The sequence below is a fragment of the Salmo salar genome, chromosome 18 (genome assembly GCF_965601325.2).
Source record: "Salmo salar chromosome 18, fSalSal1, whole genome shotgun sequence".
Classification (NCBI taxonomy): Eukaryota; Metazoa; Chordata; class Actinopteri; order Salmoniformes; family Salmonidae; genus Salmo; species Salmo salar.
Genome location: NC_138308.1, coordinates 76168190 through 76184218, shown reverse-complemented (window position 1 = coordinate 76184218; position 16029 = coordinate 76168190). Strand labels below are relative to the sequence as shown.

Here is a 16029-nt window from a genome sequence, read left to right as displayed (position 1 = left end):
CTGGTTATCAATGGCTCGCTTTGTTCATGTTTAATGTGTCATTGTGCATGATTCACTGTGTCTATAATTATGGTTGACAGGGAGGTATTGAAAAAAATTCAAGTACATTATCTGTTTTGAACTCAAGGAGGAGGGTGGATTCGGCATCACTTTCAGTGAGGAAGACCCCAAGAACGGGGTGGTGATTCAGAGTATAACTGAAAAAGGACCAGCAGGAAAGGTATGCCACTCTGTCTTACTCTCCTGATTCAAACAGGTGTCCTCTATAGCACTGTTCTTCAATCCTGGTCCTGGGGACCCACAAGGTCAGCAGACTTTTGTTCCAGCCTAGCGCTAACACACCTGATAAAACTAAGAGGACCTTGATTAGTTCAATCAATAAAGTGCTGGGTTGGAACAAAAGCATGCACACCCTGTAGCTGTCCAGGAGCCGTTTTAAAGAACAATGCTGGACAGACAATAATATTGGACATCCTACATGTTATGTTAATTGGATGGATATATTTTAAGATTAAAAACATTCTCTAACACAAGTCCTGTATTACTCTATGCAGGACGGCAGCATCAAATCTGGAGATAAACTCCTGGCTGTGGAGGATGAACCAGTGGTGGGCTACACTGTGGAGAGGGTAAGATCTGCCTCTGCAGCCATTTTAGACACACCCTACGGCCAGGGTTAATGGATAGTAATTTGATTAGTTTGTTTAGTTTCTTACTTTATTTTTACATTTTTATTGTTACATATACATGCATTTTACATAGTTTAACATTTATAGACCACAGGGATGGGCAAAATATACTGAATACATATGCAAAATACCATAAAGATCAATATATCAAAATAAACTTGTATTAAAATACAATAATACATTTGTAGCTGGCCCGAACAGCAACAACATTCTCAGTAACCGTTACAAAAACGTGTTACTTGCTCTGACTGTGATATGTTGTGTTTAACTAACTTAGTTAAGCAAGTCATTCTGTGTGAGCTAAATGACCTAAATGTATATGTGAAAATGAACATGCCAAAATTAGCTGCAAAGCACACTGGGTATTGTTTTGTGGCTGAGCTCATTAGAATAATACTCAGCATGCTTTGCAATTGTTTACATATATATTAATGTTTACTTCATTTCGCAGACTCTTATCACACCATAGTGCAATCAGACTTCTGATACCAATGCAGGGTTAAAGGGTAACCACAAACTGTAAACCGCTATTTAAAAAAAAAGGTATAGAAAGGTATTTTGTGTTTTGAAAATACAAAATGCATTGGAGTATATTCAGCCCAGTGTAATTCAAATTACAAAATATTCAGGAATAATTCAAATACATATTTCAAATACATGTAACAGAAGTACTGCCCATCTCTGATAGACCATCTGTTGGGGACTATGCAATTGTGTATTTTCTTCCCTACGTTTCAGGTCCACTCTCTACTGGGGAACGCCAAAGGCTCAGTGAAGTTGACAATCTGCACGAATGAGTCATTGCCCCTCCCTCCCTACTATACTGATCAGGCCACCAGCATCCCTAGCATCTACATGGCTAACCTGGGCCAGCCTGAGTCAGAGCCAATCAGGAGTGAGTAAACAGCTTGTCATGTGTTGACAGGAGGACATGCCGTACATCATTAGCATTTGGGTTTATTGAACGTAAACAACTTAGCTGAAGATTTTTTTTTACATAACTTAGATATTGGTGCTAGTTATAACTCAAAATCTGAACCAAGTATGATTCACTCAGTTAGGTAGAGCAGAGTGATATGCTTATAGGGCAAGTGCCCCCAACTTCAATACCAATCACTTGGCAAACCAATCATGTCTGTGATTGTTAGTCAATAAGTTTCTGCAGATTTACACAATGAAGAATGAAACGGATACAGTATCCAAATATAGTATTAATATAGCCTCTAGTTTTACAGTGACTGAATATATTCTAGTCTGATTTTAGCCTGGCATCAAATTAATTGGTGCTTTAGCCAACTCATCTGAATATTTTTTGTCATTGCCTTATATTGAATAGCATGCCAATAATTATCTGAGGAATTGGCTAAAAGCAAAAAGATCTGGGACCAGGCTAGAATGAAAACATTTCTTCAATATTTTCATCTCAATTTCCCACTCTCTCATCAGGCTCAAGTCGCTCGTCCACCCCTGGCACTCTGGCCTCCTCTGACCCTGTGACCTGTCCCATCATCCCTGGCTGTGAGACCACCATAGACATCTCCAAAGGCCACACGGGCCTGGGCCTCAGCATCGTGGGGGGCTGTGACACTCTATTGGTAGGTCAGAGTGTCAGGGGTGGCTCTGTGATGCCGGGGGTGGCTCTGTGATGCCGGGGGTGGCTCTGTGATGCCGGGGGTGGCTCTGTGATGCCGGGGGTGGCTCGGTGATGCCGGGGGTGGCTCGGTGATGCCGGGGGTGGCTCGGTGATGCCGGGGGTGGCTCGGTGATGCCGGGGGTGGCTCTGTGATGACTGTGTTTTTTTTGAAGTGTCCCCTTGTATTGTAGAATAATAACAAAACTTGTATTTTTGAATAATCTATGACAGAACGGTTGTCGGATCCCAATTAACAGATTCCGAACTGACAGAATCTGGGTTAGTTTTACATAGTTTTCCATAGATTTATCTGCAGCTTTAAATCAGAATTTACACTGGGTTTTTGTCCAATTCTATATTTTATAACAGTACATAAGAAACAAGTAAAAGTTAAACTACTAACATTATGAGAAGACCAATTCCCACTACTACTTACACAATGATACAAACTTAAAAGATATGCCACCCACTTAGAAGTCTTTGGTTCTGTGTGCTTTTAGAGCTGGTAGTATTATCACAGGTCTGAAATAGCTGTGGAGGCAGTGGAATGGCAAAGGAATATAGGAAATAATGCAGTCTGTCACACACGCACACACCCCGCTCCTCCTCTCCCCCCGTGTGCTCAGTCAGTCCTCAACCACAGGAGACAATATCCTGGAATGTGACCCTTGACCTGAGAATGAGACCCCCCATAGACACCTACACTCACACTCTAGCTAGTGTCAACCTGTTCCACTTTGTCTCTAATCTCTCATGTATTCCTGAACTCCTTCACATAGTCAAATAGAGAAATGAAGAGAATAAAATGACAATTTCTCTGTTTCACCTTGGTTCCTCCCTCCGTCTTCTATTTTTCCTTCTCTCTTTTCCCTGTACCCTCCTACCGTGCCACACACCTCTAGTATTTCATCATTTGTTTTCCCCCCTTTCTCACACTTCTTTCTCTTCTCTTTCTCTAGGGGACCATCATCATTCACGAGGTCTATGAGGAGGGAGCTGCCTCCAAGGATGGGAGACTTTGGGCTGGGGACCAGATCCTGGAGGTAATGGAATGTAACAGGGCCTATATTCATAATTTAGGATCAGTTCCACCCTCTTTCCTATCCCTGTAATCATATTCCTCATGATATAAAAGGCTAAACTGATCCTAGATCATATAGGCACATATTTCACACTCTAGTATAACACTGCATTCATATCACTAAGTGACTCTTAAGATAGGATTTGGTTCATAGAATCTGAAGAATCATTTTTCAATTGCACTTGAATCATATGTTACATCTAAAATGATAGAAACATAGACAATGAATGGTATATATGGTCATTATATGTATAGATGACGTCATATATAGAATGACATCTTAATAGTCAGCTTAACTCTGACAGCCACCCTTTTGCCCTTTGCTTTGTTATAGACTAGGGGTGTGACTGAGGCTGTTAGTCATGGCAACTCAGTCAATGGGGCTGGAAGTACCTCACTTAACCCCCTTTCAATACATGCACGCACGCACACACCAACACATATACACGTACTCTTATGACTTAATTGCCCCAGCTAAGCCATAGTATTCATACTGCTCATGATAGGGTCAGGGGGAGGGTGAGAGAGTGGCCACCCATTCTGTGGCTCAAGCAGAACCAACGTCATTAGCGACCCATTTCAGTCTGCTGTGAAAAAAGCCATACATGGCTATGCTAGCGCTAATGGGCTATTTCCCCTTGATATGGACCCTTAAAGAGGTTGAACAGGATCTTAAGCACTTACAAATTCTGAACATATTGTTCACATAGGAATTCGTAACATATCATACGACTTGCAGGATTTAAAAAAAAAAAATCATTTGCAGGACGTAACATATAATACGAATGGATGACGTTGTGCACAATTTTCGGGGACCCGTTTTGGCTCGTGTGTGCTACTTTCAACACTACTGGCTGAAATTGTACAAAACCTCTAGCATCACTTTAAAATAGGTTGCCGTTCTCAGCTCTAAACTAAGTACATTGTGGTGTTATTACCAGAAAAGGTCTTCAGAATATAAGTATAATTATACTAAAGTATAGGCCTACCCTCAGACATGTATGCTAGCTGTTGGCTGTGTATGTTACATTATTCACGTTCTTCGCCAATATTCATGTTTGTCAGTGTGTTCTGGCCTACAGTGTTTCTATACATAGGAACAATATAACATGCTATCCATTGTACCCTTGCTGCCACATTTTATATTGACAAATCTGTTTGTTTCTCTCGCACTCTCTTGCTCTCTCTCACTATCCCTTTCTCTCTCCCCCTCTAATCTCTCTCCCTCCCCATCTCCGTAGGTGAATGGCATTGACCTGCGCGTGGCCACTCACGACGAAGCTATCAACGTGCTACGGCAGACCCCTCAGCGGGTGCGTCTGAGCGTGTTCAGGGATGAGGCCCAGTACAAGGAGGAGGACCTCTGGGATGCCTTTACCGTGGAGCTGAACAAGAAGCCCGGCCAGGGCCTGGGCCTCAGCATTGTGGGGAGGAGGTACTCGAACCTATAAGTCTTATAGGGACGTTTGACTGACAACATTTAAGGGGTGGCTTAAAATATACATCGTGAACAGGGATGTCCTAAAATGTACACCGTACATGTGTATGTCCTCAAATGTACACCATAAATAGAGATGTCATAAAATGTACACACTGTAAAGATGTTGGAGAGAAGCTTTCTTTTGCTAGGATGATTAGATGAGTTTATTTGTCACATGCACAGGGTCGCAGATGTAATTGCAGGGTACAGTGACATTCTTGGCGCTCCAACAGCGCAGGTCAAAAAGAGAAGTGAATGAAACAATAATAAAAAATTATGTTAATATATACATATTTACAACTGTAACAATGATAAATTCCATTGGGGGTGGGTTCAGGGTAAATGTCCATGCGGGGGGAGAATGTCCCAGAGGGGATGTCCATAGGGGGAGCAGCAACCCATCAGAGATGAACTAAGACCCTACTAGCGCTTCTAGAGCAATGGTTCTTAGTCCCATTCACGGGGGGGGACATTTTTGTTCCAGCCCAGCACTAATACACTTGATTCAAGTAATCAACTTATCTTGTTTTTTAAATTTAGACCACAATTAGATTATTGGACATAGTTTAAATAATGTGTTGACTCATTCAGACTCATATAAGGTCATGCTGAGCCATCCTCAGTGTGTTATCCCAGTAGATAACAACACACGCCTTGAGGGTCTCTCAACACATGTCAGAGATGTGTGACCTCTAGCCCTAACTCACTGGAGACAGACAGCACAGGAATGGCCCCAGCAGAGAAACCTCAGGCAACCACCAGTGCGTGTGCATGCGTGCGTACATGTGTGCGTGCGTGGTGTGCGTGTGTGTGTGTAACATGCATCTCCTGTTGCCTGAGCCAATTAGACATGAGGAGTCAGGCCTGCAGGGATGACGGGGATTGTGTGGTGTGTGTGTGCAGGCCACAGGTTATTTAGCATTGGGGGTCAAGATGTTTGACCTTTCCCATCTCAGTGATTAACATTGGCCATTGCATTGACTAGTTGCTATACTTGCTAAGAAACTAGTTAAATCAATGGTGACTGGGGGGAGCCAACACTTGTTTTAATATACACTTGTTCTAGTAAGAAAATGAAGAGAATATAATGAGGAAGATTAGGAATTTAAAGATGTAAATGTGTTCTTCATTCAACATAGGAAACGAAAAAGGAAACCTTCTAGAACCGGTACCAAATTGAAGAGTCTGAACGGGAACCGGTATCGGAAAATAAAATAAATCCTAAAGATACCCAGCCCTTGCCCTAGTAGATAGATGTATAGATAAGTCCCACATACACCAAGGTAGATATACCCTGGATTTCAGTCATCCTACCTGCTTTGGAACCTGCTTTTCCTTAACACATCTATAGATCCTGAACCACAGCAAGAGGCGGGCACTTGATTAGCATTCTTACCTAATAGATTGTTAGATAGATTGATAGATACCTTATTGTCCTCAGAGAGAGCCTAGTAGTTAAATACAACATTTTAGAACAACACAAAAAAAGCTACACTTAAAATACATAATTTGATTTGCTATCGAATCCTAACTGCAAAATGCTCACACGCAAATGACAGACACATGCACAGAGACCAAGCACTCACACTGACGCAACGTAAACCCTGGTTAACTCGTATGTTGTTTCTATCCCCAACAGGAACGACACAGGGGTGTTTGTGTCGGACATAGTGAAAGGGGGAGTGGTGGAGATTGACGGGAGGCTGATGCAGGGAGACCAGATCCTGTCCGTCAACAAGGAGGATGTCAGAAACGCCACCCAGGAGTCAGTGGCTGCACTGCTGAAGGTGAACCTATGACGGAACCATAGGAAGCTGGGTCAAATAAATCCTGGTCCCAGATCTGTTGGTGCCGTCTTGATATATGACCACAGGCTTTGGCTATAAAGCAGTAACGGATTTAGGACTAGGCTGGGTTTTTGTTGTCTCAAATTAAAATTGTTGATGTGGATAGATAATTTATGTATTTAAAAAGGAAATGTATAATGAGTGTTGTATTGGCTCTTTACCGACCGGTTGGTGTGGAATACATCACTAGCATCTCTTCTTTGGATGGTTTGTTTAGTTGAAAACCTATTTATGTGTTTGTATGTTTACATGTTTGTGTTTGCAGTGTGGTGTGGGACCCATAGTGATGGAGGTGGGCAGATTTAAAGCCGGACCCTTCCACTCTGAGAGAAGGTTCTCACAGAGCAGTCAGGTAAGCTGCCATTTTGTTTTCTGAACCTTAATTATATCCTGGGGCCTGTTCAGGAGAGCAATGTTACAGAATGTTCAGATAGAAATGCATCTAACAGATAGGACCCATGTAGAATGGGGACACCCTGTAAGCTCTATTCATTACAGTTCTATCTGAATATATTTCAGCTCACTGAATACTCCCTAGTTCTCTTCCTTCCTCTATATCCTATTGGTAGTCCTTAGTCCCAAAATAGAGTTCAGATAAAGGAAAGCAATTTGTCATTCATTTCATGTTTCTCTTTCCTTGTATTTGGGTAGATGAGTGAAACGGGCAGCTGCAAGGTGACCCCTCACTCGCTTTCAGGCTCCTCTGGTAGCCTCCAGATGGACTGTGACAGCGTACAACATACAAGTCAGGAGTCTAAGACCTTTTTAGTTGATAAACATCTAGCTGTTTGGAAAACTAAAGCTAGCCGTCATGTCGTGGTCTCATTTGTGTTGATTCATTTTGGCTGTTTACTTTTGTTTTCTCTTGTTGTTTACTCTTTTACAAAGCACTGGACCACCAGGAGATCAGAAGTGTTGAATTCACAAAGGTCAGCTTTCTTTTAGAATATTTATAATTATAGCGATAAACAAATCTGTTTTTAGCTTGTCCTTGTATTAAGATTGATGCAACATGACGATTGTGTCAATCTAAGTCACATAATAAAAAAATCCCCATCAAAATCTGTCAGTTTAAGCTTGAGGAATCTGTTTTTACATTGGATGCGTCTCCATCCGCCAATGCCGCACTTCCGTATCTGCAGAGCTAGAGCGCTGTTTGTCAGACCTTGAGACATCCCGAAAATTGGTCTTCTCACAAAAACGTCTGTCGCGTCCGAACGGTTTGACCTATAAACTATTATGACCAGTATGGAAAGGGGAGACTCAGAACAGGTGGTCTCCAGTTTGCACTATGACCGCCACAAGTGTCAGTGGACTCGTCTGACAGTAACCAGCACAGGTTTACAAAAATGAATTAAAGTACAGTTTGAAGGTAGTTTTGTGCCTACACAAAAAAGGTTTAAATAATGTGTAAAAAACAACAAATATTTCCTGAGCTTTCTTGTATCTCATAGATATAGGACGAACACTTCAAAACTTTGTTTCTTATGATTTATTTTTGGACTCTTTTTTTTGGCATTTCTGAATGTTTTATTCAGTGTGTTTCTCAGGGCTATAGCAGTAAAGGCCAAATTCAATATTTTATCAAGTAACTTTTTCTATTGTTTTGATACCTAAAGGGGACCCAAAATTCCAAATCAAATAGCTAAATTATCCATAGTATGACCATCTTATAATAATTCCACATGTCAGCTTAGAAACCCCCCCCCCCCCCAATGGCTCCAACTACTTTACACTATTTAAATATGTATTCTATTTGTCTTTGTGAGGTAACTTACTACAACTGGTTAGTGATTATAGTGGTTTTGAAGTACTTTTGTAATTGGTTGTCTTTCCTCATAGGGTGTCACTGATTCATTGGGCATCAGTATTGCGGGTGGAGTGGGCAGTCCCCTGGGCGATGTGCCTATCTTCATCGCCATGATGAACCCTACCGGCCTCGCTGCCCAGACACACAAACTCAAGGTGGGTTGGTACAGCAGCAGCCGTAGGGACCTGATCAAGTGAATATGGGTTATGTGGGCGATGTTTGTTGACTTCAAGGACCCTCAAGGAAAGTCAGACTCCGCTAATCACATGGAATCTATTCAATAAATGTTCACCCAAACGAGAGAAAGAGATTCGTTTTGAGCTACAAATAATCAAACAGCAAGGAGTTTTAACGTATCGATGAAAGTTCATAAAAATTCACCAAATTCGAGCACAAACGTCAGGTTTAAGTCAACTTTAGAATATTTACACTTACAGTAAGTGTATTCCTCCTTTATTTGTGGCTGGTTCATTTTGGACAGTGGGCTATTCAGATTTGTGCACGTAACTCTGGTCAATCTTTGCTTAAAAATGTTATCTCAAGTCTAAATACTGCCTGTAGTCAGTCTCAAGTCATCACGTAGGTTGGTTCTATTAGTGTCGAGGGCCTTTACAGCTGAAAGCGATGACCTATGGCCTCCTGCAGAAGGACAGACAAACTGACCATTGTAGCCCCCACAGACAGACTGGCAGCAGACAATAGTAGCGCAGTAAGCCATAGGAGACCATAAATCTAGTTATACTGCACTAAGCCCATAAAATGTAACAGAATAGAGGGACTGTGTGGATGTCTTGAATAGATTATCTATGTTGGTATCCCTTCAAAAGAACAAGAAGAAATGGGTGAACTAAAACAGGTGAAACACAAAGCAGTGGTTTAGAAATACTGGATATGGTTTGCTTGCATTAGATATAGCCTACATTAACTTTATCAGTAGTTTTCTTATTTTATCATTACTGAGTCAGTATTATTATAATATATTGCTTTATGATTCCTGGCTGAAGGCCAGCTGATGAGCGGTAATGCATGATCAATATTCTCAATCAGCACAAACCACTATCTTACTTCCGCTAACCCCTTCAAATCAAATTTTAGGTGTGGACTAACGGTGAAATGCTTACTCAAGGGCCCTTCCCAACAATGCAGAGAGAAAGAACATAGAGAAATAATATAAAAGTAAAACACATAGTAGTAGTAGTAATAATAATAGCTAGTGGCATAAAAGACAATGCCTTAAATATATCTTTGTTAGTTTACAGTACAATGTCTTAAATACATCTTTGTTAGTTTACAATACAATGCCTTAAATACATCTTTGTTAGTTTACAGTACAATGCCTTAAATACATCTTTGTTAGTTTACAATACAATTCCTTAAATACATCTTTGTTAGTTTACAATACAATGCCTTAAATACATCTTTGTTAGTTTACAATACAATTCCTTAAATACATCTTTGTTACTTTACAATACAATGCCTTAAATACATCTTTGTTAGAATATGCCTACAAGGGCCTAGGAAGTATGCGGTTAGGGAACGATTAAGGGATTGATTTAGTGTTAGTTGCTGTCTCTAACCCAAATGTACCGGTATTACAAACATTGTGACCAAGGGGTTAACACATGCTGTAACCTCTAACCTTGTGACCTCTCTGTGACCCCTCCAGATCGGTGACATGATCGTCAGTATCTGTGGGACCTCTACTGAGGGTATGAGCCACAGCCAGGCCGTCACCCTGCTGAAGAATGCCACCGGCACCATCGAGCTGCAGGTCAGTGAAAGTGAATCAACTCCATTCTCCCAACTACAGTAAGATTATACTGGTATTTTAGCAGTAATGCATTTACAGTACAACACATATCTGAAAACCTCTACTTCATCAGTGATACCTGTGAATACAGGTATACTGATGAAGTAGAGGTTTTCATATATACGTTGTATATGCATTGTTGCTAAAAGATCAGTATAGTCTTGTATCCAAGGGTGCGTACTGTGGAGATGGAGCTAACCTTAATTTATATATTATGCATTATTGGTTGCTTGTGCGTGTACAGTATAAAGCCCTGTTTTGTTTTATGTGCTTGCTGATGAAATTGTTCTTTATTGCAGTGCTCGAAAATGAACTGAACAAACTAAACTAAATGACCTTTTCATGTATCATTCGTCTTGCAACAACAAAACCCAACAGGTGGTAGCAGGGGGTGATACCACAGTGACCGGCCCGTCTCAGGAGCAAACTGCTGCCGGACTCTCAGTCTCCAGCCTTACTCCTACTAGCATCTTCCACGACGACCTGGGGTATGTACGCGCTCACACACACACACACACACACACACACCCTGTTGTTTATGTCAAACCCGTACAGGGCCTGAGAAACATTTCTCTCCGTCCTACAGACCTCCTCAATATAAGACCATTACCCTGGCCAGGGGCCCAGATGGCCTGGGCTTCAGCATTGTTGGTGGCTTTGGAAGCCCACATGGAGACCTGCCCATTTATGTGAAAACCGTGTTTGGAAAGGTTAGGGGAAATCTCCTTTTTTTCACTGAATGATGTTTAATAGAGCAAGTCAGTATTAATATGTTAAATCGATTCAATCTATTCCTTTTGAATGTACATTTACGACAGTTGTAATTGTGGTAACCTGGTGTGGTAACCTGGTGTGGTAACCTGGCGTGTCTGTTCTCCAGGGGGCAGCGTCAGAGGACGGGCGTCTGAAGCGGGGGGATCAGATTATGGCTGTTAACGGACAGAGTCTGGAGGGGGTCACCCACGAGGAGGCCGTGGGCATCCTGAAGAGGACCAAGGGTACAATTGCCCTCACTGTGCTCTCCTAGACACACACACACCTCACCCTACATGCATAGACAAAGACTCATACCTTGGTGTAGACACACACACATCCTAATATACTGTACATGTATTGAAATGTGAACACACCCATTCCTAAACTCTAACACGCTGACCAAACCGGATGCGCGCTTGCGCCGTTGCGCGCACGTTGATTTTGTTCACCCACACCAGAAGCGATCAGGACACACATGTTAAAATATCAAAACAAACTCTGAACCAATTATATTAATTTGTGGACAGGTCGAAAAGCATTAAACATTTATGGCAATTTAGCTAGCTAGCTTGCTGTTGCTAGATAATTTGTCCTGGGATATAAACATCGGGTTGTTATTTTACCTGAAATGCACAAGGGCCTCTACTCCGACAGATAAAACGGTAAACCAAATTAGTTTCTCGTCATCTCTCCTCCTTTCTTCAGGCTTCTTTTTGTTCTTTGGACTATATGGCGGTTGGCAACCAACTTTACGGTGCATTACTACAACCGACTGGAGTGTGGACGTCAGTTTTATCTTTCAATCACCCACGTGGGTATATGCTCCTAAACGCCAATGAGGATAAAGAGGCGTGTAGCGCATTGAGCTTGACAAATAGAACCAACTTCTATTTTAGCGCCTGGCTACGCAGACGCTAGCTGTTGCGCGCAAGCAGGGTGGGTGCATTGATTGAATAACAGGTATGTGTACATTTATTTTGCAACGCTCACACACGCGACGTGAGCAGTGTGGTCAGCATGTAAGCTTGTTTTGATCTTGTATTGAGAAACACTGTGATCCATATTATTTGTTTTTACAAGAAGCTACTGCAGGTAGACTGAAATATTCACTGGACAATGTGGCTCAGATCTTTTATACTCTAGTTTTCTATGCTCAGACATGGACTGTGTTATTATGATATTTAGGGTTAAGAGCCCTTTTAAACAATATCTGAAAAATATTGGTAGAATAAGACCATTATTTAAAGCTGATGCTACTGTAAACTGCTGTCCATCCTCTTCTATAGTGAAGTCACTGTCATATTTAAGTCTAGACTCTAGACTGAATAACATTTGAATAACGTTTTGTTTGTGACGCAAACCACCTTTTCAGAAGTGAAATGATCTTAAAGCTTTGGTTTCTTGGCCAGAAGTTCTACAGACCAAGTATCTAAGTGTGTGGACGTGGTCACACACTCAGGGAAAGGAGAGGGTGTGTATGAGACGTAATGTACTTCTGCTAATGCAGATGTGAAGTATTGTTTCACAGTATTTTACCGTTCAAGTATTACCTATTTTTTTTTTTGTCATTTTTTTGTCATTTTTTGGTCACTTTATCATAATATGATAGTAGGTGAAGGAAACCAGCTTATATGGTCCATCTCAGCTGTCTCCAACCTGGAGAGTTACTGCAGCCTTTTGCTCAAACCTAGCACAGCTGTTTCACATAATCAACCGTTGACAGTTTTCAATATGGACAACAATTAGCCGAATCAAGTGTGTTAGTGTGTATTTAGTTTGAGCTCCCTAATTCATTTCAAACCATTAGCTAGATACCCCATGTTCTAGTTTCACAACAATGGATCCCTTTTTTAACATGGCGTCAGTCACACTCCTACAGATGTAGGGTCTTAATTTGAGCCAGAGAAAATAATCCTGCAGCAACAGGAAATGTGAATTATTATGTGGATTATAATTAATGGACATTTTTGTAGGTGTTTCCAAGTGGAAATTACAAACTTCAGAAGCCTTTTTAAACCTCAAATACACTACACATTTAAAATGTCCTGCATTGCAGGAAAGTTCTCCAACAACAGGGTGATCAAATTAAGATCCTATATTACAATACATGTGTACTTAGTTAAGTACATCCAGCACAGTATTGAGTTGTTCAGAGGCTGAATTAATAAAAGTTACCTTCAAGCCCCAGTTATTGATTGGTTTTATTTGAGTAATGTCATAGACACAGTAATGAAAAGCCTATGGACTCTAACTGGTTTTGTAACAGTTGATGGCAATTCTATTGAGAATATCCACCAAGCAATGGTTATTATTGGAGGCTTACGGCGTCACACAAGACCTGCACAGCTGACTAATATATATCATGTGGATACAGGATTCACGAGGATGTGAGGTGCGAATGTGGCTTATGCAGCTGATATATTATTTCCTAGAGGCTATACCTACTGTAAGATTAAAGGGAATGGCTCCAAACCCACACATCTAAGCAGAAAATGTATAGTATATAAAATCTGATACTTTCTTAGATATCTAAAGGATAGTAATGTCATACATAATACAGTTACTTCATCCTTAGTCATGTTCGTTAGACACCAAATGGAAGAAAATTGACTGCCTAGACCTTTCCAATGTGAAACAAATGTTCCTTTTCGGTTGCAAAATGTAAAGATTTTAGGATGAGTGCCCAAATGAACAAACCCAGGTTGTTCTATGGAGCTTTATCAGAGTGAGAGTAGAGAAAGGGTCTCTGTTTGTTTAGATTTACTGTAGGATGTCCATTCAGACAGCTGTTTCACAGTATAGCACGTGGTCTGTGCGAAGTCCTCCTACACATGAAATCCTTTTCTTAAGCTACAGTAGTTTAAAGAAAAAAAACAGAAGTGTTCAATTACCATGGGAAGTCAAGCGGACCGGTTGAAAGGGTGAAACCCAGGGCAGCATTTTTCACTGGGGACGGGAGGGATGTGACTCCCCTCCATGTTCTGAAATTGCATTTTTGTCCGCCCCAGTTTCATAATTGCACTGTGATACAAAAAGAGGCATCTGTGTGCTTCTGGACCATGCGGACGCCTCAGAGCGGTCAGGTTGGCTGTTTGGTGTAATGAGCTGGCTGGACTTAGGACCACGCGTACACCTGCACAGACCGTGTAAGTTGTAAAAGCAACTCGTTTTCACCAGTTGGTGTACCATTAGATCTAGCCAAAAGTTGGCTAACATTAGTGAGCTTTAGCCATTAGTTTTGCCTCAATCACACAAGACCGATATTCTGATGTTTTTTGACAGCCCAATGTGAGTTTTTTATTAGTGTCAGTATAGCAATATAAAGTTATTGAGCTTTCAGTTTCACTAGCGAATTCCCTATATTTCACACTGACAAGGTATAAACAGCTCTACAGGCTTCACTGTCATGGTGCACAGTCAGTACACAACACTATGCTCATCATGTGTTCGCAGGATCAGATTGTGACCAGTGTCCCAGCAGGGTCAGACAGCCAGGGAAGACCAGTCTATGGAGCTCTGGTGAATTTTGCAGTATATTATAACAACCAGTGAATGGATACAAAGTTCCATCTTGAGTTGATTGCTAGGCTAGAGTCTGGGATCTGGGAATAATGGAAATTTAAATTATTGAACCATTGATTCTATTCTTGGATAATTGAATGTTTAAATGTACATACACCAAGGTAATTCTTTGTCATGCCTCATCTGAGCAGGATCAGATGGTAACAGGCATCTCAGCAGGGTCAGGCAACCAGGGAAGACCAGTCTGTGATGGCGCTAAGGTGAACTTTTGCAGATGCAACACTTTATTATTTCTGTGCAGCAAACACTGGACAAGCCTTAAACTTCAAATATTGAAACTACTGTACATTATTAAGGCAGTCTGACAAACCTCTGAAGTTGATTTCCAAACTGTATCAAGGGTTGATAGAGGCTTTTCCTGATGACACAAAACATGTAAAACAAAAATGTGAGGAAGACCTGAAAGAAGCTATTGATGATGTATGGATACAGATATGTTTGAATGCCCAGTCATGTTCATATCATCTCAGACATAAACTACTGCAGTTTAAGACCATCCATAGAACGTACTATATGCCAGTGAAACTGAATATCATGCACTCAGAAATGTAATTCCTCTGCTGGAGGTGTAAAACACAAAAGGGGACATATTTTCATTTGTTATGCTCTTGTGAAGGCTGGCTGAATTCTGGCAAAGAGTATGTTATTTTATCTCAGCATGTCTACAGATTTTTGTTTGCTTGGAAATGTTGATACTGGAGACGTATCAGAAGAAACTGTAACCTAGCATTTATAGCGGCTAAGAAATGCATTGCCATTAATTGGAAGGTTGGTTATCCTCCCACATCAAAATGGATGTGAGAAATGTCAAGTTATGTATCACAAAATAGTATTTATTACAAGATTAAAGGTATACTGTGCAACTTTCATAAGGTCTGGGTGCCTTATATGGAATGCTGTACGACAAAAGCAGTCTGTATTGAAAACATGCCCACATCAGGGGATATACCTATTTAGGCAATCTCTAGCTGCTGGGCTGCTCAGTCCTGGCCCTGTGAATCTGCTGTACTGTTGGTTGTCACTCTGGCCATGGCCTAACACACCTGAAACCAATAATGAATGTTTCACTAAGATCCTAAAGATGAGTGAGGTGTGTTGGGTTGGGGCGCTGCAGGGCGGTGGACCCCTAGGGGCAGGACGGGGCAATCCAGCTATATTGTGTGCAACTAAAAATATCTCTACATTACTAGCAGGCCTATGATAGGAATTACAGTGTCCTCTTTAATTATTCGGTCAGTGAAGCATTTTTTTCTTCTTTTGGCCCTATACTCAAAGTTTGGATTTGAAATCAAACAATGACTATGAAGTTAAAGTGCAGATAGTCAACTTTAATTTGAGGGT

General features: G+C 41.1%; 1 protein-coding gene across 6 annotated transcripts in view; it reads left to right on the top strand.

Moving 5' to 3' along the window:
• The window catches only part of LOC106577625 (multiple PDZ domain protein), a 69583-nt gene extending 56290 nt beyond the window's left edge, over positions 1 to 13293 (top strand). For all 6 annotated transcript variants that reach the window (XM_082965140.1, XM_082965142.1, XM_082965141.1 and 3 more), the window contains 15 exons: positions 128 to 220; positions 555 to 629; positions 1428 to 1584; positions 2136 to 2284; positions 3282 to 3365; positions 4645 to 4838; positions 6523 to 6670; positions 6996 to 7082; positions 7382 to 7475; positions 7619 to 7659; positions 8573 to 8695; positions 10207 to 10311; positions 10729 to 10838; positions 10937 to 11060; positions 11231 to 13293. In XM_082965140.1, coding sequence (XP_082821266.1) covers positions 128 to 220; positions 555 to 629; positions 1428 to 1584; positions 2136 to 2284; positions 3282 to 3365; positions 4645 to 4838; positions 6523 to 6670; positions 6996 to 7082; positions 7382 to 7475; positions 7619 to 7659; positions 8573 to 8695; positions 10207 to 10311; positions 10729 to 10838; positions 10937 to 11060; positions 11231 to 11377 — 1731 coding nt within the window. In that variant the 3' untranslated portion in view covers positions 11378 to 13293. The remainder of the gene's footprint in view (positions 1 to 127; positions 221 to 554; positions 630 to 1427; positions 1585 to 2135; positions 2285 to 3281; positions 3366 to 4644; positions 4839 to 6522; positions 6671 to 6995; positions 7083 to 7381; positions 7476 to 7618; positions 7660 to 8572; positions 8696 to 10206; positions 10312 to 10728; positions 10839 to 10936; positions 11061 to 11230) is intronic.
• The last annotated feature ends 2736 nt before the right edge of the window (positions 13294 to 16029 follow it).